Below are 26,884 nucleotides of genomic sequence, written 5' to 3' on the forward strand. Positions count from 1 at the left end.
CATAACTTTTGAACAGTTTGTCATACAGAGTCATGAGTCACCTCACTGGACTCGGTTGAAAATACTTGTCCTTCATTAGAGTTGCTTTAACCTTGCGTCACCAGCCTTTCCACCACGGAGGAAAGCCGGTATTCGTTCTAAACTGGCCCGTGTGATCCGGTATGGAAAAAAGGAATCGTGTTCCGGTGGTGGGTTCCAGTTGGTGTCGCGTTGTTTTTGTTGCCCAAATAATGCGAATCAATTAGTTTAGTCTCGCTCATTTTAAACTAGGGGAATCATTTTGGGGGTGCACGGCACCGGAGATTCGTTAGTTGCGGCCGCCTGATGACGTAAAGTTATTTCCGTTCCGACTGGATCAGAAACTCGAAAATGGTATTGATCCCAGGCTAGAGTTGCTTAGCTCTGCTCCGTGTTCTATTTGGTTGATATTTGCCCCTAATGTGAACAGAGATGCGAGGGCTGGGTCATCGCTGCTTGCAGCTTTATTTCTATGTATTTTTATGTACAAAGCACTTTGTAATTGTTTAAAGTTATTTTAAACTTAAGATGATGGCCAATGTTGATGATACTTGAAAAAAGAACATTAATAATGTATGGTATCGATACCATAAACCCAACATCATGTATCGTATAGTGAAATTTGTGTAACGTGACACCCCTAACCTTCCCCATCAAATACAACATGACATTTAAAACTAATATTATGTGTGATGTTTTAATTTCCACATCGATTAGGACATTACTGTAGTGAGTCTTGCTAAATGCACAATGTAGTAGCTGTAGTTGTGGTAGCAGAATGGATAGTGTTCTCAACTGTGGGGAACCCATTGAATCCTGGTCAGATCGAGGAAAGTTGAATATTTGGTAACCAATAGTTTACAAGTGTTGTCACACTGCCCTTTTAATTATTAACCTCTAGTGACCTCCAATTATTAACCTCTGTTGCCTACATAGAACAAATATCACTCTCTCTCTGAGAGAGATTTGACTGGGTTGTTCACACTTGCTGTGCGTTGATGGCTTGTTAACGACCGTCATTGATTCTAAATAGACCAAAGTGTTACTTGATTTGAATCCTTTGTATCCTTTGAAATAGAGAGGGATCATTGACCACTGTTCTGCTGTACTAAAAAGGTATACAGTATTATAAAAAACGGACAATTTTATTGATTCAAATTAGCATGATCCTCCATAGGATTCAAAGTAAAATTACCTGACCCTCCCTTGCACTAAAATTAGAAATGCATGACCCTCCCCAATTTTCCTCCAGGGCTAACCCTTCTGTAAATTTCAACTAGTACCTAAACATAGTTTATTCAATATGTGCGAAAAGCTACATATTTATTTAAAACCGATGGTTAAAGAGTTTAATATGGGAATAATTCAATTAACCTGAATAAGTCTGCCTTACCTTCCAATGGGAGGAGAATATCTCGCTGCCAGACTGGGGTTTTCTCAGGTCCCAGTACTTCCAGTTTCACAACGTTTGCTTTGAGATCCATCTGCACCTCAAATGTCAGATGGTAATTTGGTCCATAGTTCAATTGATATTTTACAGTATCCTGAAAACAGATAAGGCTATTATTAGTATTGTATTATGTTGCTGTAGTAGAGCTAGTAGTGGTTCTAGTTGTAGCAGTAGTAATAACAGTATCGGTAGTAGTAGCAGCAGTAGTAGTAGCACTTTCAGTATTAGTGGGAATGTGACATTATCAGTTTTCCAGACTCAATGCTTCACCATACGATGTGTGATACCTGAGGTTGTACTTTAAATGAAGTACATTGCAGACTGTAGCATTGGTTTGGGGTGAGAACACAGAAGGAGGTGGTCTTGATGTGTTCATCCTCCTTATGTTGTACTTTCACCTACAATGACAACACAATTCGACCAGGTAGGTCAATCATAATGCCTAATATATGGATTCATTTTCAGGTTATCTACACAGAATACTTTACCAGTCTTTGTTCATGTCAATACACCAGGAATGGTCTTTTGTAAACTTTGACCTTGCATTGGTTGTCAAATGTGCCCACAGTCTCTGTGTGTCTTTTCAAAATTATAATCCATTTACATTTAGTACAATAAGGGCAGGTACACACTGTAGGACTTTTAAAGTGGTCGGGGATTCATCTGATCGTTAAGCATTACACACTGCAGGAGTTTATTTCTTCGGCTGTCATATATCGTTGTGGTTTTCACACTATAGATTGATCCCCGACCAGGGATTACACACTGTAGGATAGTTCACTAGGATGCTTTCCAGACTCAGACCCAATACATACATTTGTTTTTATTCCAATTCATTTTAATCGATGTCTCCCGTGGTATCTCTCTCATCTCTCTCTTTCTCTCCCTCTCTCCCTCTCCCTCTCTCTCTCTCTCTCTCTCTCGTCAAGTGCGCAGCACGCAGTGTTGCCATGTCCGCATATTATAAGCGACTTTGGGATTGTTTTTCTGTAAAGTTACTTGAAAGTGTAGTTGCTTATTTGGCCTTGTGTCCTAATGTTGTTTGAACCAGTTGTTCTCAAACATTTTCATCGCAAGGACACCCAAATTAATATTTGTCCATAGACAATTTTCAATTTATTTCAATATTTTCTTCTTTGAAAATAGCCAATCTACAATGTGAGCTTGTAGATCGTCTATTTTCAAATATGCAATGTATTTGTATATAGGGTTAAAGTGCTCATGTGGCCTGCCCTATAGTCGCTTTTGTTGGGCTTGTTTTCATAGATCTGGTTGCTTATTTCTCTCGCAAAATCTGGCAACAAAAAAAAACGTGTTCCCGAGGCTAGACTATGACAGACACACTGCTCACGCACGCACGCACACACACACACACACACACACACACACACACACACACACACACACACACACACACACACACACACACACACACACACACACACACACACACACAATACACACAGCTCACGCTCTCTCTCTCATTCAGTTTTATAATGTTTAACTTAAAACAGGTAATATTGCGGGGGAGGGTCTGTTTGTTGCTGTCAGGTCCAGTGATCCTCTCCTAGCCACGGTGGCTGCTGTAATGTGCTCTCATTGGTTGTGGCGCAGATCTCCTCGCAGATTTATCTCAGACCCTTTCATACTGTATGATACTGACTCATGTATAGTCGGGGCCGAATATCTAACCTGGTAGATATTTGAAAACGGTCAGGAAGCCATCACCGAGCGTAATTATCGTGGCCGTATCCTCTCGCAGAGCCTTTCACACAGCGACCAAAACCTCGCCGATCACATCCCGATCTGCGTCAGATCGGGGGCTTTGTCGGCGAGCGCCAAAAAAGGTCCCAGACAGCATAATCGGACCAAATATCCTGCAGTGTGTACCTGCCTTAAGTCTTAAGAGATTCAAACTTGAAAAGTGTGCTCCTCTGAACGCAGGTCTCCGCTAGGCCAGGTTGCCTGCAGGTCCCTGAAATTTGGAGGCAGTCATAGCCAATTGGAATGGAATCTGACAAATCTGACTCATGCATCTCAATTACATGACCACAGAGATACTGATTTGTGTGAGTTTTGGTCAACATATGTATTTGTAATCGTAGTAGCAAAAAGTGTGTTTTTAAGATAGCGCAAACCTGAGTCCACAAACTAGACAAAAACAATGCTTGCCTACAAAACTTGTGTTTCTCCCCTACTGCACTGTGCTATATTATTTATGTGTGTGTTTAAGGAACGGCTGGGTCCATTTGGTCGCAGACTTTTCTCACTACTGGCCTAAGTTCGCCAAAGGAACTGCATGTGACGGACAGGAAATGTACGTCGGGTTTGATGTTGCACGCAACCGCACGGACAACATTGCTGGCTGACGGTGGAGCCAGAGGGAGCGGAGGGGGAGACAAAACGCCCACCTTTATGTCGGTCGGCGCTCGTTACGTCAGACTTTGGATGTCACTCCAACGGTGCAGGACATTAGCTGCTCACAGACACACGGACGGACGGACGGACGAACGGACAGGGGTGAAAACAAAGGCCTTCGGCCATCCAGCCTGGCGGATCTGTGATGCTATTTACTTAACAGAAAATATATTTTACCTCTTTGAGAGGTATATTGATCGGCAGCAGCAATACACTCAGTATCCGTCTGCCACATCTCGGTGGTTGAAGGAACAGCAGAACTTGACCCTTGGTTGGTTTCATGAATTCTTTAATTGTCTCCACGATCCCATAGAGAGATAGCTGGGTCACATTTACAACCACGTGAGTCTGAGTCACTTCCTGTGGTTTTAAGAGTTCCATCTCCCCCTCGTCTGTGATGTGGGCCACAGACAGATCATCACCTGTGAAAAGTTTTTGAGACATTCTAGTTTCCATTTTATTTAAAAATAAATGGTCTTTAATAACGTTGCTGTCCGGCAGGAACCAGTTAACTCAATTTTTCCGCTTTTGCATTTTTTTTTCTCCATAAATCAGTGCTATTGAACACCCTTTACGTCTGTGTGTTGGTAAAAAAAAATATTGAACCAATGAAAAGTATTGAAAAGTGCTAACTCCAGCAAAGGGGGTGGAGTTAGCTGGTTTTGCTGACTCCAGGCTCCACCCCCTTTTGACCTCCAACCTCATTGTGAGCTTGGAGGTCCATTCACCTGTTCTTATCAATGATGAACAAAACCTCCATTTTTTTCCTGTTTAGTTTTTTTTTTTTTTGACATTTTGGAGTTAGCTGGTTCCTGCCGGACAGCAGAGATATCTAAAACAATTCAGTTCAACAGGAAGACAAAGGCTACAGTATCCATGACAACACAATACAACCTCCCATATTGGATTTCAACCTATTATTGACGGTTATACTGTGTTGCTTTGAGCAATGAAAGACATTTTTTTTTTGCTTTAACCAAAGTGTCTTACAATGCGTGTTACATTCACCCATTCACACACACTGACGGTGGAGGAAACCATGCAAGGCAGTAACCTGCTCATTGCTAACCTGGTAAACCCTCTCTTCCGGAAATCTCATTTGCATTTGATTTCAGGAATTGGGTCTGGCTTGAGGGCTTATCTGGGCGTTTCTTGCTCGTCCACAAAATGGACTCGCTCATTGTTCTGTGATTGACAGTGGAGGTTGGCCAATCAGGTGGAACCCGAGTGAACCCGAATGGAGCCGAGTGCAGCCGACCAAAATGTTACGCCGGCCATTAAAACTCTGTCCGCTGTTTTCTTCGTTGTTTTCAAACTTTAAAACGCTCCAAAACTTATTTTTTGTGGCACGGAATTTAATTTTAAGATATTTTTTAGATAGCATTTAGTTGTTTAACTTCATATTTATGGTCAATTAATCATGACAGAGCCTATTTTTTAAAAAGAAATCAGAGAACCGGCAGGGGCGGGCAGTGACACCATGTATCCGAATAAAGCAACCTATTTTCGACATAGCCCTTTCAAAAGTCCCCTTGTCACGTCCCCCTGTCACATACTGCTGATTGGCTGAAGGGGAATGAACTGCTGATTGGCTGAAGGGGTTGTCAGTCGACAGTACTAATCCCGCCCAGCTCCCGGCCACAAAAAAAAGGCAAACAGGCCTGCATGCCAGACTCACTACTGAAATCAAATACAAACTATAAAAAGTGCTCCTCGGAGCACAGGTCTCCGCCAGGTCAGGTACGTTATTCTGGCTTCCTGGTGGCGCTATAATAGGCCAATGTGAAAAGGGTGCCATTTATTCTTAGGTCTTTCACGGCAATCAGACACAGCATTCATGATTTGAGGCATTTTGTTCCAAAAATGTGTTTTGCTAAATTAGACCTGCTGGTGGCGCTATAACAGGCCAATGTGAAAAGGGTGTCATTTCTTCCTCGGCCTAGTGGGAATGTGCGTGTGAAATTTCACGGAAATTGCAAGCTGCGTTCATGATTTGAGGCAGTTTGTTCAAAACGGACCAATCCTGCAAACTTTGGATGGCAACCTTAACCAATGAGGATGGAATATTGGAAATCAGACAGATCAGGGTTGATCACATGACTATAGAGATACTGTGTATCGATTTGCATGACGTTTGGTTAAAAACTGTAGGAGTAATGTGAAAAAATGGGTTTTACACAAATCGGCCTCCTGGTGGCGCTATAACAGGCCCATGTGAAAAATTTGACATCCAGGGAGTGTGTGTGTGCACAGTTTCGCAGCGACCGGGCCAACGGTGCCCCGGAGATTTGGTGGTAACACACGGACAGGACGGACACACACACACACACACACACACACACACACACACACACACACACACACACACACACACACACACACACACACAGACACACACACACACACACACACACACACACACACACACACACACACACACACACACACACACACACACACACACACACGGACGGAGTGTAAAACATACTCTTTCGCCATGCCTTCGGCCTGGCGGAAACAATGAGATTTCCGGAGGGAGGGGTTTACCAGGCTACCTCATTGCTGCCCAGAATGATAAAACAGCTCCTCACCGGGTGTGATATAGCAGTGTGGCAGGCGCAGCTGGTTGATAGACTCCTGAGAACACTTGATGCTAAACAGAGGTCCTACAGGAGTCATTTCTGTTGATTGGAGCTTTTCATTCTCCCACTGAACAGTCCTGTAGAGGACTTATCCTTCTCCTGACATTCCAAACCCCAACCCTGATTGATCGCACTGGATCAGCTCTGCTGCAGAGATGTTGAAGCTGTGACACACACACACACACACACACACACACACACACACACACACACACACACACACACACACACACACACACACACACACACACACACACACACACACACACACACACTCTCTCTCTTAAATGAAATACATAAGTAAAATAAAATACTAAAAGTGCTAATAAACTACAAAAGTGCGCTCCTCCGAGCACAGATCTTTGCTAGGGCCTGGTTGCCTAATTAGGGATGTGCAGTCATCTAGTGCTAATTACAAATTTGAACATTTCATTTTTTAACAGTTTAAAGAAAGAACATTTTAGCAACTTTGTACATTTTATGTGAAGTGGCCTTTTATATTGCCACCATGAACCTGATTTGTTCTTCCTAGGCGTACTGGGATTGTGCGTGCACAGTTTCATGTCTATTGGTGCAGTGGTGCCTGAGATTAGCTTGTACACGTTGCATGTCCCAGTGTTGGAATCCTTTGTAGTGAAACGCAGACAAAGAGTGTAGCCTGTTTAGCTTTATGTATTGTAACCTTGTTTAAAGTAACAAGCTGGAAGCCTACATGCTGCTGTGAGAGCAGTGTTGTTGTTTTTACTAGTCTCACTTGTCATGTGCTTTGCTACATGAATGTCCGCTTTGGAGCACCGGTTCAAAGCTGACACCTGAGATATAACTCAATCCCAGTTGGTTGTTCAATAGAAACATGTTATTGTAAACAGGAAGACTCAGTGGGGTGAGTGATTAGCTGATGGGCTTAAAGGGTCTACACCATGAATTTAAAAAATAATAATAATATTTAATATCATATTGTTTATGTCCCTCAAACGTTTTTCAAAAGGTTTGAGCCTAAATCAAGCCTCAGATATACTCATTCCAACTAACTTCTCTCTGGCTTATAAAGCACTTTCACCAGCAATACCACATTGTCCTGTTTGGCGCGCGGCGCTATTGAGCCACTTTGTATGCATGTTATCTCCTGGTTCTGTGTGGAAAAAGTAAAAAAATAAAATAAGAAAAAAATAAGAAAAATATATATATATATTTTTTTTTTGGGTTGGAACTGAAAAACGGGAGGAATTGTTCCCCCTGCCTACGTAGGCAGGGGGACCAAATCAGTTCGGCCTGTTTTTAGACCAATTTACAGAAAACCCCAGATTTGCTGTGAAAGCCTGAGTGTTCAAACTGGGGTATTTTTGAGGATAGAAGAGAGGTAGGGGAGACCAAAAACACACAAAAAAGAAGAAAAAGTTAAAATTCATGGTGTAGACCCTTCAAAGACAAAGGTTGTACCAATGAAGCTGTTTATGATGAGTTACCTGTATTCATTGGTTGTGTGTTCTGTGTTCACGGTGGGTGTAAAACTGCTCTGAAAGGCATAAAGCAGTGAGGACAAACAATCAGTAACTTTCCTGATGTTCAGTCTGTGTGATTATTCTGTAGAGGAGCTGCTTTTACACACAATGTCCATGTTTGACTGATCCACCTCAGAGGAGAGTCTAGAAACACGCACGCACGCACGCACGCACGCACGCACGCACGCACGCACGCACGCACGCACACACACACACAGAGAGAGAGAGAGAGAGAGAGGTGAGAGTGTGACAGAATGAGAACAAGTAAGATGCGCAAACGCGGGAAGCGAACGCAAAAAATATTAATAATAAAGAAAAAAATATATTTAAAAAAAAAGTAACCAATATTTTTTTTTTTTTAAATACCAAAGAATTCTGCGTTAAAAGGAGCATCTTAGAAAAATACAAATTCACAAAAAAGAAAAATTGAATGTTTTTGAACAATTCAACAAAGTGTTTGAAGTGGCTGTTTCACCCACTTCCGGGGGGCGGAGCCAAAATCCGAGGCCGAAGTATTTGTTCGTAGACCCCCACTTAGGGGGGGTAGAAAAAGTCTGGGAGCGATTCGGGCACTTTTCATTTAACATGGGGTTTCAATGGGGAGTTTTTAGGAGCCTTCTCCGGGGCGTGGCTTCCGGGGGAAGGGGCGGGCTTAAACACAACCTTGACAGGTGTGTTCAGTTTTCAAAGACCTTTCATTTGATGAATGGTACGTCTATATTGGACATTTACTTGGCTGCACACAGGCAGTGCACACATACTGCACACAGACAGAGACACAGGGACACAACCCAAGCACGGTTTCATAGTAGGCTCCACTTGCGCGGAGGCGCGCCTTTGCCTCCTTCCGCTGCGTTCGCAAACAGAGATGTTATGCTTTTCAAATGATCTGTCAGGGAGAACACAAGCAGTTGTTGCTGAGGGTGCTAGATCCCGCTCTTTTAATTGGGGTCCATTTTAGGTCCTCTTTTATTTACACTGTATTGTACATATAACGATATTGCGCTCCCCTCCCTGCACTGTGATGTCCACTACTAAGTCTTAATTGTCTCTAATTAGTCACAAGCTTGTCTCAAACTCTGACAAGACTAAATGTATGTTATTTGCAATGTCTCCAACAACCCAATCCCCAGAGGAAACGTTGTCACTGTACATTTCTCCAGAAACGTTCAATGACAAAATTTCTGGACCACAAAAACGTTACATTTTAGGTACGTTTAGGGTTAGGCTTAACAGTAATGCTGCTGCTTGATGCTGCTACTTGTGTCATAGTTGTCTCTGCCAGGCCGAAAGCCATGGCGAGAGAGTATGTTTTGCACCCTCTCAATCCGTCCGTCTGTGTGTGTGTGTGTGTGTGTGTGTGTGTGTGTGTGTGTGTGTGTGTGTGTGTGTGTGTGTGTGTGTGTGTGTGTGTGTGTGTGTGTGTGTGTCCGCATACACTCCCTGGATGCCAAATCAGAACCTCTGCCCCAAATGTTTCACATGGGCCTGTTATAGCGCCTCCAGGAGGCCGCTTTTTGCAAAACACATTTTGACAGTACTCCTACAGATTTTGTCCAAACGTCAGGCAAATATCTCTATAGTCATTAAACAAAACAATTCTTTCAGATTTTTCATATTCCATCCTGATTGTCTAAAAATGGCTTCCAAAGTTTGCAGGAGTGCTCCGTGTTGAACAAAATGCCTCAAATCATGAACACAGCATGCAAGTTCCGTGAAATTGCCACTTGAACATTTTCAAATCAGCCTCATGGTGGCGCAATAACAGGCCGATTCGTGTTTTTACCTATAACTGCACCGATCTGTGTAAAACTTCAACTCTCTAGAGGTCAAGGAAAAACCCTTACCCTTTTTCACATTTGCCTTTTATAGCGCCACCAGGAGGCCGACTTATGTAAAAAAAATGATATTACTCCTTCCCATTTTATCCAAATTCCACGCAAATCGGTACACATGATCTCTATAGTCATGTGATCAAGACGGATCTGTTTGATTTTTCATATTCCATCCTGATTGGCTAAGATTCACATTTAAAGCTTGCAGTAGTGGCTTGTTTTGAACAAAATGCCTGAAATCATGAACGCAGCGTCCGATTGCGGTCAAACTTTGCACGCTGATTCACACTATGTTGAGGAACAAATGCCACCCTTTTAACATTGGCCTGTTATAGCGCCACCAGCAGCTCTAATTTAGCAAAACACATTTTTGGAACAAAATGCCTCAAATCATGAATGCAGTGTTTGAATGCCATCAAAGGCCTATTATAGCGCCACCAGGAGGCCACAATAACCTACCTGACCTGGCGGAGACCTGTGCTCCGAGGAACACTTTTTCTAGTTGTCTTTTTTATGGTGTGACTGTTCTGTGTTTCTGGACAACAAAGGAAGCACACCTTAGGGCTTTATCGTGTTTTTATCCTCTTTGATATTGTGTTTGCTATATGTTGTGGAAGTGCGGATGTGCTCTTTCCTTTAATCACTACATAAATTCATTCAGAAAATGGAATTGACTGCATAAACATGTGCGTGCTTGCGTGTGTGTATTCCTCCATTCTACTTACTTTATCTGACACAGAGACACTGAGGAGTCACGGTACAACCAGAATCCAGGGTAGAGGGGTTCAGTGAATGTGGACTGGAAGGTGTACAGGTATGTTAGTGTGTCAGAGGACACTCTGTAGAAGGACAGAGTCCCAGCAGGCCAGTCCAGATACACTCCTACTCTGTTGGATTCAAAGGGATGGACAGGGAGGACTGTGGACTCGCAATTGTGTCTGACTCTGTAATTGTCACCGTAGAAATCATCTGAACATTCCAGACTCCAGGACTTGTCATTTCTTCCAAACAGACAGTCTTCACCACTTCCTGTCCTGTTGATTCCTCTGTAAGTTACTGCTATGGCAACATTTCCACTCCACTCTACCTCCCAGTAACAGTGTCCAGTCAGACCCTCTGTACACAGAACCTGGTAATATGTGAAAAATCTGTCAACATGATCAGGATATGACAGATCCTGTTCCAGCCGTGTCACCTTTCTGTTGTTCTCAGTCAGAGAGAGTCCACAGTTTGCTGTGTTTATGTCCAGTGTGAGATGATGGAAATCTGATGAGGAAAAACAAGACAGTACACATAAATATTGTCATTCACTGAGATAAACAGATCGATAGATAGATAGATAGATAGATAGATAGATAGATAGATAGATAGATAGATAGATAGATAGATAGATAGATAGATAGATAGATAGATAGATAGATAGATAGATAGATAGACAGACAGACAGACAGACAGACAGACAGACAGACGACAGACAGACACTCACGGCTTGTAATGGGTTGAGCTTCAACCCAGCGCTCCTCTCCTTCCATTTGCTGAAATGAATGCCGAAAGTTTAAATGAACCAGCTCATAACAAGGAATATGACTGTAATTGATTGATAATTGTTATTACTTTCATTTGAGAATTAGACATTATCCAAATATGTATTAAAACGTGCTGCAGCATTAGTCAGAAGCTGTTTAATATTTATAACTGCATGTTGCCAGCATTGTGGTTACTGCTAAGATAAGCAAAAAAAACAAAAACATCTTAAGGTTCAATGTGGTCTGTATTGTTGCATGTACATAAGAACAAAACTTGTTTTGCAGCAGAAAAAGTAATAAAGAACTAAATAGACAGTAGGCTAAAAATAAGACAAAAATATAGCTGCAAGCAGCAATAAACAGGTTCGAGGTATGAGAGGCAAAAAGCGATATGCAACAATAGCACAATAAGACGTACAAACAGAATATTGAACTTGAGACAATGCAGCATGCAACTAACAATGAAATGAGCATTCTCAACAGCTGAGCAGAGTGCTGAGGGATTGTGGGTAGCAATCCAGGGGTAAGAACATTACCCATGGCCATAGACAGGAATCGAACGTTCAACCTTCGGACTCACAGGCTGTCACACTAGTGATTGAGCTAAGGCTTCATCCAGCCTGACGGTGTCTGTTGAAGATCTTGTCCTCTGCATTGAACCGAGCCCCTGTTTCACTAAAACTAAGATCAGTGGTTCACAAAGCATTTATCAATAGAGAAATGTGATGTCTACAAAAACGCTAATAAACAGCTGAGATTTGGTGAAATCGAAAAACAGGTTTCGCTGTTCCGTGCACATGGTAATGGTCAATGGCTGTGTGCAAATTCAGATCAATTGTTCCAGCCACTGAGGAGAACCGGGCAGAAATGTTTTTTTTTCTACAGACAGACGTTTCTCAAATTATAGGAGGATGGTCATGTTTTGTACAATGCCCACCCCCCTCACCCACTGTAAGATAGAGTTCTACTTTGGTTCACAGAATATTGAACATCACCATGGCACATCTACATGAATGTGGGACAACCAAGTTCCGTTCAAGCCATTTATTGTTCCGTTGTACACATGAGCATTTTATGATTGGGCAAGGAGGTGGTGAGGCTTCACTAACCCTAACCCACCAAGTGACATTCAATATTTCTTAAGGTTAGGTTAATGATTATTGTATTTCCCTGAATTCTATAATAAGTACACACACACACACACACACACACACACACACACACACACACACACACACACACACACACACACACACACACACACACACACACACACACACACACACACACCTATCTATGAGTTTCAAGGCAAACAACACATAACCCACAAATGAACCATGAACAAGTGAACTCACTTCAGTGACGCATGACCCAGACCTGCTGAGACTCCAGGGGCCTGTTCCTCGAAAGGTGAATTAGAGCTAAAGCCTGGCTTTACCACCTATCCTGACTTAATTTAGCCAGGATTAGGGCTGAATCGGTTCCACGAAAGCTGAATTATCTTGAAGATTAGTTTAGCCAGTTCACCCTGGCTAAGTTTAGCCTTATCCGATTCCACGAAAGAGAATTGAAGCAAGCCTACCTTAGTTACCATGGCAATTTAGCTGTGAAGGTAGCCTGGTCAGGAGCAGGCTAACAGCCAAGCTTACTTAATCCAGTGCCTTGTTCTACAAGTTTTTCCACAGTTAATTCAACACATGTGTTTGAATATGGACTCATTTTAATGACCTTGCATTCAAATAAAATGAAATAAATACAATAAGATATAATCAAATTAATTATATTGGCCTACTGAAATAGTGTGTGACAATCATAATTGTTTCACAATGACTCATGTGATATGTCATTGTCCCTCTGTTAACACTATAGTTCATATTGTTGTTAGATGTTTGATAATATATTACAGATTTTTTTTAAATATTATAAAAATGTCTGACACACATAAAAAATGTCTGACACACACACACACACACACACACACACACACACACACACACACACACACACACACACACACACACACATATATATATATATATATATATATATATATATATATATATATATATATATATATAAATTATTAGTTAATTCTAGTCAATGGAGAAATATTTTTTTATTTCTTGTCCATCTTTGGAGTTACATCATGATGGTAAGGTAACTACACAACCCAAACCTCTACCAAAGTGGTCTTGCAAATGTGGGGTTATTGCGTGTCCCGCCAATCATGTCAGCTTTCTGTAAACTGAAAGCTTTTGTGTCAAAAAGCCCAATTGACAAACAAAGTTTTTACGACGTATCTACACATAACCTGCCCCTCATTATCATGGGAGGCATGCGTTAATCCGACAGACCTTTTCTCCGACTATGTGGCATCCGCGTGCGGTTAGGGTTAGGGTGCGGGTTTGGTTCGGGTTTAGTATTGGAAACGTCGGAGCGCTGCGCTGTCGGAGGAATGCGCTGTCGGACTAACGTACTGCACCCCATTATCATACCACCCAAAGTACTACAGAGTAATACAGACTCTGCCCGCACATAACACTGATGCTGGCCTACAAAGCAACCAAAGGTATGGCACCCTGACACCCTCATATCTTTAGTCTGTCGTAGTCTGATCCAACTCTGCAATCTCTCCTGCTAATGAGGAGAGGTTGCACGACTGCACCATGGTAATAGATTAATTTCTGGACAACATAAACATGAACTTAGACTCTTAGATCACCTTTCAAAATGATAGCCATATCAATGCTTTTAAATTAATAAGTAGCTAATTATGCAGTATATAAACTAAAGCCAACAGAAAAAAAGAAGAAAAACATTGGACATATTTATCTGACTTTCTAGGAACCCCAAGATATACCTCTCAACAGAAATGTAAGAGTGAAAATTATGGCCACTACAATTTGATAGGCCCCCTGGCAAGTAGGCGTGGCTGATTTTAAGGCCAGGGAGTATTATTCTTTGCTAAAATGGATGGTTGGAATGATTCAGCACCCCCCAAAACCCATACTTAGACATCCCACGTAGTCCATATTGGCCAATTGTTTTAGTTGTTTGCCCAAGCACTCTCTGAGGATAATGAGTCAGTAATGTAAAAGGAATGAGATCAATAAAGAAAGAAAGAGATAGAGTGAGGGGAGAGAAAGAGACATGACTGGGGTCCACTGACTAAATACAATTGGTACAATGTAAGTTCAGGAGGGAAGACCACACCAGATAACAATCTCCTCCCCCATGTAATCGCCTCCAATCTGGCCGACATCAACAAAGCTCACCTGCTTGTGATGGCGTTGTATGCCGGCAACCATGCCACCTACAGCCATCGCCGCCAACCCCATCCCAGTCTCCGCTTCACTCCGTATCCAGATCCTTCAGGGTATGGATATAGACTTAGCCTCACTACTAAGACCCTCCACTTCCTCCCACCAGCCCAGGACCGTCGATTGCGCGGGGGTTTCAATCAGACTCCGCGACCTCCATACCTCACCATCACACAGCATCCTCACACCCACCGAATTAGTTCTGGCTTTTTCACTATTTCGCAACGTAATCTGTTCACCTTTTCCCACCCGCAGGCAGGAGCTGGACGACTATGTCCAGATCATCATGGACATGGCCGTCCGCTTCGGGGGCACGCTCTACTTTCAATACCACCGGCAGTTTGCGGCGATGGCGGATGGAGTGGAATATGGTAGCATACTGGGGAGCGCAGGACACCGAGCTATTCTGCCGGCTCTTCGCCGGCAGAACCGCCATTGCCTGCACTCTGTGCGGCTGCCCCACCGACTGCACCATATTTATCAGCTCCCACCCAACCACCTCCTCACCGTCCCCCCAGCCAACCTACAACCAGTATCCCCAGGCCTACTCCGCCAAGAGGGAGCCCCAACCACTCATGTCCACCACCGTCCGTCCCGTCAGGGCAAAAACCAACCATCCCAACACCTTCCCAGCCTCCTCCCAGTCAAGGGACCGTCGAGGCCGCCTGTTAGTGTTCGTAGGCTCCAAAATGGTATGTCATAATTTTAACGATCTGGGCTGCGACATGTCTACCTGCAAAATGCTACACGTGTGCACATTCTGCAGTGGCGCACACTCCCGCCCCACCTGTCCCCACAACCCCACCAAGCCCTCAGCCAGCTGACTAACCAAGCACCTCGCCACTCCCATCAACATCCCTGCCATAGCATCAGAATTGGCCTCCCACCCAGATCCCACCTTCATCCGGTTCTTAATAGACGGCCTCAATTATGGTTTCTCCCCCGGCCTCATCACACTCCCAGACACATCCCACACCTGCAACAACCTACAATCTGCCATAACCGACCCGGACACCGTCGACTCATTAATCAACAAGGAGGTCCAGCAGGGCTTTATGATAGGCCCCTTCACTTCCCCCCCATTCCCCACCTACAGAATTAACCCGGTTGGCATAGCCACACGAAAACACTCAGGCAAGAAAAGGCTAATTATAGACCTCCCATCCCCTCCCACGGTTCCTCAGTCCCCAGCATCAACAGCCTCATCCCCAGTTCAGATTTCTCCCTCCAATACTGAAAAGTCACACACGCCATCTCCCTCATCCGGCTAGCCGGCCGTGGGGCCTGGCTTGCCAAAGCTGACATTACGGCTTTCAAAGTACTCCCCCTTCATCCAGACTCCTGGCACCTGTTCGGAGTCTGCTGGAGGGGGAAGTACTACTTTGCTGTCAGTCTGACATTTGGCTGTAAAAGCAGCCCTAAGCTGTTCAACAATCTCTCCGAGCTGCTCTGCTGGATACTCCTCAACAACTATAAAATCCCCTTCCTCGTTCCACCTCCTGGACGACTTCCTGTCTGTCGACTTCCCATCATCCCCCCCGCACGCACTCTGTCTTGCATTAAAACATCATTCACAGCTCTCGGCGTTCCCCTCGCCGAGGACAAGACAGAATTCCTTTAATCTAGACAATCTAGACACCCTCACCTTCCAAGCCTCACTCCCCCTAGAAAAACTACACAGGATCACTTTAACCATTGCAAATTTCGCAGACACCCCCTCATGCACCAAGCAGAAACTCCTCTCACTCCTAGGTCACCCCAATTTCGCCACCCGCATCATCCCGGGGGGCATACGTTAGTCCGACAGACCATTCCTCCGACTACGTGGCATCCGCGTGCGGTTAGGGTTAGGGTTCGGGTTTGGTATAGGGTTAGTATAGTAAACGTCGGAGGCATGCGCTGTCAGAGGAACGGTCTGTCGGACTAACGTATTGCACCCATCATCCCCCAAGGCCGCTCATTTATCTCCCACCTCCTCTCACTAGCCTCCTCCGTCCCAGCCCTCCATAACCAAGTCACCATCTCCCCAGAGTGCAGAATGGAGCTCAGCCTCTGGCACACTCTACTACAGAACTGGAACGGTATAAGCTTTTTCTACGATGACTTCCACTCCTCACCAGAGGACCTACAGTTGTTCACTGACGCCGCCCCCTCCGTAGGCTACGGAGGGTACTACCGAGGCCGATGGTTCGCGGAGGAATGGCCGGAGGAGATGCTAGATACCCAGTGCGACTCCGGCCATTCCGCCGCTCAGATGTTCGAGCTTTGCCCAATCGTTGTAGTGGCTTCCCTTTGTGAATCCGAATGGACCAGCCGCTCCGTATTAATACACCGACAACCAAACCACAGTCAACATCATTAACAGAGGTCACTCCTCCTCACTCCCCATCATGGTACTCCTCAGACGACTAACCTGGATCACCGTCACCCACAATTTCATCATTCGCGCCGCTCACGTACCCGGTCACCTTAATACCATCGCTGACTCACTCTCTCGTTCTCTCTTTCAGAAATTCAGACTCTTGGCTCCAGACGCAGACTCCCATCTCACTCCGGTACTTCCGTATTCACACATGACCTTCCCCTGAAACACCCGCTCGGCCACCACATTCTCCACACACAACAAGCCATCCTCCAGTCACGGGTGCAATACGTTAGTCCGACAGACCATTCCTCCGACAGCGCATGCCTCCAACGTTTACTATACTAACCCTATACCTAACCCGAACCCTAACCCTAACCGCACGCGGATGCCACATAGTCGGAGAAATGGGATGTCGGACTAACGTATGCCTCCCCCAGTCACTCGCCCCATCCTCACTGTCCACCTACTGGACTGCCTGGAAAAACTTCCAGCTGTTTCATAACACCTTCGCCCTGCACTTCCCGCCACTCTCACCTCATACATCAGCCACTGCCACTACTCCCGGTCCATGCACTCGTCAACTATCCGAGTTTACATAGATTACATCAATTTCATCGTCAAACTACTCACCGGCACCGACCCACTCACAGACTCCACACTCGAGTCCCTATTTCTCCTGGTGTTCTACTGATTCCTCCGCTGTTCAGAATTCACCTCCACCAACACTAGGTTCGACTCAGCTCGCCACCCCTGTCTGTCTGACCTATCCATATACTTAGCCCATCCACCCTCATCAACACGCTCACAGTAAGACCGACCAGTTCGGAGCATCCACCCCCATTCACTTATTCAAACTAGACTCACCCCTCAGCCCATACGAATCGCTCGTCCGCCACCTCTCCACCCGACAGTCACAAAACGCTTCACCATCCGACCCTCTGTTCATCTCAGAATCTGGTTCCGTAGTCACCCACACCTGGTTTCACCACCACCTTCGCTCCGTCCTCACCAAAGCCGGCTACGCCGCCGAACATTTCTCGGGCCACTCGTTCCGCATAGAATCCGGAAAGGCGTCCCCGAACACGTAATACAAATCCTGGGTAGGTGGTCGTCGCAAGCATACCACACATACATCCGCTCCAACTCCCACGACCTCCTCCAAGCCCACATTGCACTCATCCGTTAAAAACACTGCACCATCTTTTGGGGTTTCGGTGTGACCAGGTCGCCGATCGACCCTGCCCGCTCCTCTCCATCCCTCCTCCCTACCTCCCTTCATCCCCGCTCGCCATCCTCCCTACCACCTTCATCAGGCCCCTCAACCAACCACTAAGGTAACACAGTAACACTTTGTATGCGCACTCCCTAGAGGCAAAGGAAAAACCTTTGACCTGCATTTTTCAAATCTGCCTTTTATAGCGCCACCAGGTGGCCGACTTATGTAAAACACATGTTTTGATATTAAGCCTTCACATTTAATGCAAATTTCACGCACATTGGTACACATGATCTCTATAGTCATGTGATCAAGACGGATCTGTTTAATTTTTCATATTCCATCCTGATTGGCTAAGATTGACATCTAAAGTTTGCAGGAGTGGCCCGTTTTGAAAAAAATGCTGCAAATCATGAACCCAATGTCCAATTGCGGTGGAACTTTGGAACTTTTGCACGCATATTCGCGCTACATTCAGAAACCAATGCCACCCTTTTAACATTAGCCTATTATAGGTTCACCAGGAGGCCGAATTTTGCAAAATGTTTCTTTTTTATATTACTCCTACAAAATGTGTCCAAACATCATGCAAAACGGTACACATTATCTCTATAGTCAAGTGAAATCGCCAAATGAAAAGGAAAGAGTGCCCTCTGCTGTTTTTTACTCTCTCACTTAGCTCTGGGGGGAGCAAAATGGAGCACCCGTGCGCAAGGAAACCGGGGTGTTGGTCTGCCTTCAGCCTTTCACTTACGGTTGTGCGACTATGTTTTCATTCCCACTAACAATATTTCTCCACGGAACACTAACACCACTTCTCCCAGAGAACATGGATCGTTTTGGTTATAAGCCCACTTGTTTCTATGATGAAAGAGCAAGTTAAAATGTGAATCTTTCCGTGGTTTTGTCTGCTCCGATGACGCTATTGTTAAATGAGTTTCGGTTTAGTGGAGAAGGATCGGCAGACACGTAAATCCCGCCCACTACATTTGATTGGGTAAAGCGCGGCCTGCTTCCTGATCTGAAGGCACGCCCACTTGTAGGCCAGTGCGCAGGCAATATGACGAACCCCCCCCGAAAGTCAAGATCAAGCGGGCTTTTGCCCTTCTGCTCCACGGGAGGTTTCTGTCCTGATTCAAGTTTCTGATTCAAGCGCAGAGCAGAATCTGTTCTTGAGAGATTAGCGAATTCCAAACATTGCTTGCCCACAATAACCTACCTGACCTGGCGGAGACCTGTGCTGCGAGGAGCACTTTTTCTAGTTGTCTAGTTGTAAGGCATGGCGAGAGAGTATGTTTTACCCCCTGTCCGTCCGTTGGTCTGCAAGCAGCTAATCTCCGGCACCCAGTGGCGTCGTTAGGGGGGGGCTTCGGTGGCTATAGCCACCAATGTTTTACCCAAAGCCACCAATAAAAAAAATAAAAAATAAAACATTTTTTTAAAATATGTTTTTATTTTTTTTGAATTATATATCTATCACCCTAACCTAACCCTACCCCTAACCCTAAAACCGAAATAAAGTAACAAAAAACGGGGAAAAAAGTACCCAAATCCGCGAAATCCGTGGAAAAAATCGCGCGCGTGCGGAGGGGGGGAAACATGCACGCGCACTGCGCACGTTGCCTGCGGGGCTAAGCCCCCGATCTAGTAGAGACCTAGCGACGCGTCTGCCAGCACCGATTGCCCGGTTGCTGCAAAACTGTGCACACACACTCCCTGGATGCCAATTCAGAACCTCTGCCCCAAATGTTTCACATGGGCCTGTTATTGCGCCACCAGGAGGCCGATTTGTGCAAAACACATTTTGGATATTACTCTTACAGATTTAATCCAAACATCACACAAATCGGTACACAGTATCTCTATCAAGACGGATCTGTCCGATATTTCATATTCCATCCTGATTGGCTAAGGTTGGCTTCCAAAGTTTGCAGGACATGTGTGCGCATGCATGTGTGCGCATGCATGTGCACATGCGCGTGCACGTGACGTCATAAAATAGAGCCCCACTAGCTCAAAAATCACATCACTGATCCTATAGCTTTCAGCTACTATTACTAATAATACTTGCACTCTTAAATCATAATCCATGATTTCATTCTGAATTACAGGAGGCCACAATAACCTACCTGACCTGGCGGAGACCTGTGCTCCGAGGAGCAATTTTTCTAGTTTTGTTATGTTCTTTGTTTAGCCTACTTTGCTACCATCTGCTAGTTTAATTGTTTGTTAGTGACTTAAATACTTTCAGATGCAAACTGTTTATTAATAATTAGTTAATTTGTTTCATTTGTTTTGACGCTTCTTGTATGAAGAGTTTCTGTTGAGAAAACAGAGGAGGGACATAACACCACATTCTGTGACCTGTTGTGACACTCTTACTGCTATTCAAACTGATAATCCTATACAGGGATGGGCTGCCAGTGGGGCTCACCGGGGGCGGCGCCCCGGTAGCTCTGAAGCTGCACGAATGTGCTCCCCACATGCACGCGCCCGCGAGAGAGCCGTCAACGTGCGTTGACGGCGCCACAACACCTAAATTAACAATAGCCCTCTACCTGGCTGCTTTGCATAACATTAGGCTACTCGAGAAAAGCCATGGACTTGAATTGAATGTGTCTCTCACAATGAGAGACAATAGTTGCACTGCAGAGTGTGAAAGGGGAGGGGATTCAGCCAAATGAATTTAATCATCACAACAAAAATAAAAACAACACATTAACAATGCAACTAAATAATAGGAAATATAACTACATTAAAAATCACATATGTTGAATGCAGTATTTCAACTAGCACTGAGCTGAGTGGGTATGTGCACATGCGTGCACGTGCACATGCACATGACGTCATAAAATAGAGCCCCACTAGCTCAAAAATCACATCACTGATCTTATAGCTTTCAGCTATTATTACTAATAATACTTGCACTCTTAAATCATAATCCATGCTTTAATTCTGAATTACCAATGGAAGAAAGTGTGCTCCAGGGGCCATATTCATAAAACATCTGGTCAAGTCCTAGCTCTGCGTCAGTGCAGTTGACATACAGTATATTGTTACCTAAGTAACACAAACATGCAGTTGCTCATGTGTGTGAATGGAGGAGAGGAGATGCCTTCCTCTGCTAAATGCATTTTAATGCAGTTGTAACTCTCTGCCTGCACATTTTTCAGCTCCAGAAGCTTTCTCATTTGAAGCGTAATACTTTATTCCATGTATAAGATTAGAGTAGTAGTTGCAGCAGCAGCATTGTCAGGATGAATTAAGGAGGTAACATGTGATCACAGCAGGGCGCAGTTTGAAAACAGAGGAGGGACATAACGCCACATTCTGTGAGCTGTTGTGACATGTTATGTTTCCACTGTGGTTAGATTGTTTTCCCTCCTTTTACTCTGTAGACTTAGGCTACAGTTCACTCACTTACACTGATAATCCTATACAGGGATGGGCTGCCAGTGGGGCTCACCGGGGGCGGCGCCCCGGTAGCTCTGAAGCTGAACGCATGCGCTCCCCACATGCACGCGCCCGCGAGAGAGCTTACACTTACACAGGCACGCAAGCACGCACGCGCGCGCACACACAAACACACACGCGCGCGCGCACACACACACACACACACACACACACACACACACACACACACACACACACACACACACACACACACACACACACACACACACACATTTTAACCATTTATCTATGTCCACATAAAGGATAATACATACAGGGACACACAAATAGTATAGGTGCAGTAGGGTTACATTCACAAAATCATGGCATATGTTTTCATGATACAATAGGCATGTCACTCAGTACTCTACGGGTATAAGTAACAGCGTCTCCGCCACATATGGCGACTGCCAATTATAGCAGAGATAGCACAATACTTTGCCAGCCTTTTTGCCTCCTTTTTGGGCATCCTAAGTTGTTGAAGCCGACACACACTCACTCACTCACTCACTCAAACAGCTGCTTTTAGAAGGTGCTGGTCAGAGATTTTTTCTTGTGATAATTGTGCTTCTGATGTGGAATGCTTTTTATCAGATGTCCTATCATGCATGACTGCACACAAAAGCAGAGCTGCATCTGCGTCAGAGGCATCCACAAACACTGGACTAATACCAGCATCCCTCCTCCTCTTCTGCCTAACAAAACATTATGTTAAACCTAATTATTACCTAAAAAAAAGACATATTCTTCGTGGAATAATATGTTTTTCAACATCTGTACAAAGATGTTGAAGGTGTGTATGTGGTTGCCAGGGCCCTTCTGTCAGAAAAAAATAGCTGATACATGCTCACAACGTGCCACAATGCGACACATTGTGAGCTTGTAGATCGGCTATTATCGTTATTTTTGCTCAACACTGTTGTGTGACAAATTATAAAATAAATTAATAACGCTAATTATTCCTCAATTGTTACCTCGATTACATTGCCCTAGTCTCGGATACAGCAGAGAAAGGAAGGGAACTACTACTGGCAGTAGAAATGGAGTGCAGGAAGATCGGCCTCAATGCCAAGAAAACAAAAGTACTGACAGTCTACACAGAGGACAAAACCATTGCCACTGGGGACGGGACGGTGCTCGAGGCAGTCGAGGACTTCAAATATCTGTGGGCCTGGACTGCTTCAACAGAACAGGACCTGAAGGTCCGGAGGGGACTTGCCTGAAATGCCTTGCATTGTGGAAATCAGACATGGGAGAAGACCTCAAGAGGCGGTTGTTCGTAGCTACAGTGGAGTGTCATAGTCCAGTTGTAATGGAATATGACAAATCTGACTGATACATGTGGATCACATGTAGCCTGGTAACCCCCCCCCCCCCCTAAAATGTTACTTTTCGGGTAACAAAATAGCAAAAAGAAATTCAGGATTCCACTCACCTCCTAGAAGTTGATCATGAAAACTCCTCCAGTATTCACAGCGTTGTCTGTGTATTATTTATTGTTTATCTGTAGATGTTCATAAATCAACATTAAGTTATGAATCCAGTGTTGTGAATCCGCTCAATGTCTCTGTTTGACGTTTCTTGTCTGATGAGTTTCTGTTGAGAAAAGAGGGAGGTAATAGATGTTTCACCACTCTCTGTGGTTAGATTGTTTAATCTGTAGACTTACGCTGTGTACACTACGCACCTTAAAAAAGGCACTGCTTTTTTACATGTATCCGTATGAGAAGCTGCTTTTATAAGGAGCTGATCAGAGCACTTTTTCTGGGCAGAGTCTGTGCTGTTTACATGTGTTACTAATAAAGTATTAAATTAATCAATAAAAGGTTTTCCTCAGCGTGATAATTACAGTAATGAAGTAATTATCACACTGAGGAAGGCCTTAGGCTGAAACTTTCGTTGTTGTTGCTTAAAAACAACAAATTAATTAGATATCCTAAAATAACTTTAAGTGAATGCTGGTGATCTTTTAAAGCTACTTAATTCCTTTCAGAACCGTGCAGCCAATAAGTGAACTAATAAAGTGCTCACAATTGTTTTTTTAATGATCTACTGATCTACTACCTTTTGCACTGTACAAGAGTGTGTGTATTGTGTTATTCCGTGTATAATATTTATAAGTCATAAATATTGTCTGTTTTAACAACTTATACCTATAATAAGGTTATGCCTTTGCTATTACAACCTAAAATACTGCATCTCGTTAATGGAAATAATAAAAGCTAGGTAAACTTTCTTTACCATTTTAAAATGTGGATAAAGTTTAAGTGGTGGGTTTCATCCCTCCTGAAATCTTTGCAAATTGGCTATACTGTATATTGGTCACATTAATAAAACAATGTACCTATACCTTATAATGTGTTATTGTAATAATCCATTATAATAATGTATTATGACATGCATTGTTGAGGTCATACACTGGTGAGCAGCATTTGTGCTAATTGAGAAGGTTCACAATGGATTACAAACTACAGAGAGGGAAAAGATTACTGAGTGCAGGGGTGGACTAAAATATATCAGCCTGAGAATGTACATTACAGCAGCCCTCATATTTGTTGTTGTCATGTATACAAATTATAATAGTAGTAGTCAGTCTATCAAATAAATACAAACTAAAGACCCCAGTATGATGGTCTATAGCAACCGTTCTCAAAATGGGGTCTAGGGACCTCCGGGGGTCCTTGAGGGGGTTCATCTGGATCTCCATCTTAAATTGTTGTTATAGCTAGGAACCAAATGGACCCTTACAGGTCTGTAACTCTGAGAGTGTACACATGGAATCAAGTTATATACACTCTCAAAGTTATGGGGGTCCGTTGACTAATCCAAACCAAACTGGGGGCCCTTGAAATTGAAAAGTTTGAGAACCTCTAGGACCGTGCACAGACATGTTGGGGGCTCAAGCAATAAAAGGACACTCACCAACAGATATTATTCTCACTCTGCTCATTCAACCACCATCCATAATCTAACGCTATGTTCATGAGTCTGACAACAATGTCAGTATAGAGTTTCATTATAATAATACAGGGCACACATTATACCGTACAACATGATCACACACATTGTAAAATAAACTAATTAAAATGTTCTATTCTCATAAATATCTAATTTATAGCATCCTCTCATTTGCTCTCTTTTACAACGTAAGACATTGAAGTTTCATTATTTCATTGCTGCGTAGGCCTATGCTTATTTAATTTTATTCTAATTTATTTTATTTTATTTACGCATGCCTTCTTGTCTGATGTCCACACAAAGGGTGCATTGTGAAAGCATACAAAGTGTGTGTGTGTGTGTGTGTGTGTGTGTGTGTGTGTGTGTGTGTGTGTGTGTGTGTGTGTGTGTGTGTGTGTGTGTGTGTGTGTGTGTGTGTGTGTGTGTGTGTGTGTTTGTTTGAATTCTAAAGAGGGTCTGTTGAAAGATGTACATTTGAGGAACTATGTCAACATTGCTTTCACAGAGCTTGTGTAAATAAACAGCACATATTCATCTGTGCTATATCCTTGGTGTCAGGCAGAAACCTTGTATCTCCATATTTCAACTTGTAGATTGTCTGTTTTCACTATTTTTATAAAAAAAAGAACGGTCTTGGACATACAAGGTTTCCACCCGACAGCAACAATATTGAAGAATTTTGACTCTTTTTTTCCCCTCCTAATAAAGTAGTTTTTATTCTGTTTCTGTAAAGCAACTTTGAGTACCTAGAAAAGTGCTATATAAATGGTATGTATGTATTATTATAAGCCCAAAACATTTGAGTAATCAGGGTCCCTAAGGATGCCGGTGTCTATTGGACCAAAATGTCTTGAAATGACATCTGGAAGGGAACCATAGATTAACTTCTGCCACAAGAATGGGGAAAGAAAAATAATGACCAAATGGATTGACTACCAGCTCCACAGTAGACTGAAAGAACGAGCCCAATCGATGGTCTTGAAGGACGGATCCAAACCCAGCCGCCCGGATTCGTGCAGCGCTTCCTATTGCTTCACCAATCTATGTCCCCGCCTCCCTTCCCCTTCCCCCCCCCCCCCCCCCCCCCCCCCGGCCTGTGCACGGAGCACGCTGACGTCACCAAATTTAGAGTGACGCCCCTCTGCACTCTGATATTGGTTAGGAGATAACAAGGTCCTAAGACCATCGTTCCTGCATCGTTCGCCCAGGCTTTTTTTCTTTTGTAACAAAAACAAAACCATGGGTTTCCGAGGCTAGTTCCACAGTGACTCCTACAGGTCAGCAGATGCACCTGCAAGACAAACTGCAGCAACCCGAGGTGCACATGCAAGAAGAATGACAATGGGCCTCATTCTCGAAGGGTACGTACACTCAAATTGCAATAGCGCCAAACCACAAACAAAATGGTTACTTGTATCTGCCCAACATTTGTCAAAACATAATGAAAGAAAAGAAAAAATATGTCTGTTAAACAATCTATTGCTTATTTTTGAATGCTTATGGACATCATGCAAATTCAAACCAATGTTATTGTATTTTTAAGTTGACACATTTAGAGCTGAAAATAATCATGTCCCTCAGCTGTGTCTGCAAGAATGAACATCATTCGGTGAATTACAATGGCCTATCATGCCTTGTTGCAGGAGACCAAAGACGCACATTGCGGTAGTTATTAATCTCCAATAGCAATTATGAAACTGGTTTATCACATGAACCTATGCCACACAATAGACGATCTGATGAAGCAGCCTGTGATGGTCAGGTCAGACAAGCATGTTGGCCAGGGGCGTCTTTTGGGGTCTCTTTTGCATTTAACCTTGAGATTCTGGTCTTGTATTCATATTTCCGCCGCCTCCCAATTGGAATATCGAGCGCTCCAGAAATTGGCAGAGACTTTGACAGGACTTGAGGGGGCAGAGGTCTATATGGATGACATTCTCATACATGGAGAAACAGAGGAAATACATGACCAACGCCTGACCGAGGCACTGAAGGTCATTGAAGCAGCAGGCCTCAAACTGAACAAAGCATGGTGAAGTTACAGCGACAAACAGCGACAGATCCGCTTCCTCGGTCACATCATCGACGAGGCAGGCGTCAGGCCCGACCCAAACAAAGTGACCGGGATAGGGAACTTTCCTCGACCCCAAAATGTGACCCGAACTAAAAAGATATTTAGGG

The 26,884-nt window shown here is 43.9% G+C and overlaps 1 protein-coding gene across 1 annotated transcript; it reads right to left on the reverse strand.

Annotated features, from left to right (window-relative positions):
• Nucleotides 1-1,734: 1,734 nt before the first annotated feature.
• Nucleotides 1,735-8,044, reverse strand: LOC311063775 (uncharacterized protein; the record flags this gene model as incomplete). Its single annotated transcript, XM_084083377.1, has 4 exons — nucleotides 7,995-8,044; nucleotides 6,478-6,692; nucleotides 4,064-4,308; nucleotides 1,735-1,866 (listed from the first exon to the last, which is right to left on the reverse strand). The coding sequence occupies exons 2-4, from the start codon at nucleotides 6,563-6,565 to the stop codon at nucleotides 1,735-1,737; spliced, it is 465 nt and encodes a 154-aa protein (XP_083939503.1). The 5' UTR covers nucleotides 6,566-6,692; nucleotides 7,995-8,044.
• Between the last annotated feature and the right edge of the window lie 18,840 nt (nucleotides 8,045-26,884).

Source organism: Gymnoscopelus microlampas, assembly GCF_963454915.1.
Source record: "Gymnoscopelus microlampas genome assembly, chromosome: 16".
NCBI lineage: Eukaryota > Metazoa > Chordata > Actinopteri > Myctophiformes > Myctophidae > Gymnoscopelus > Gymnoscopelus microlampas.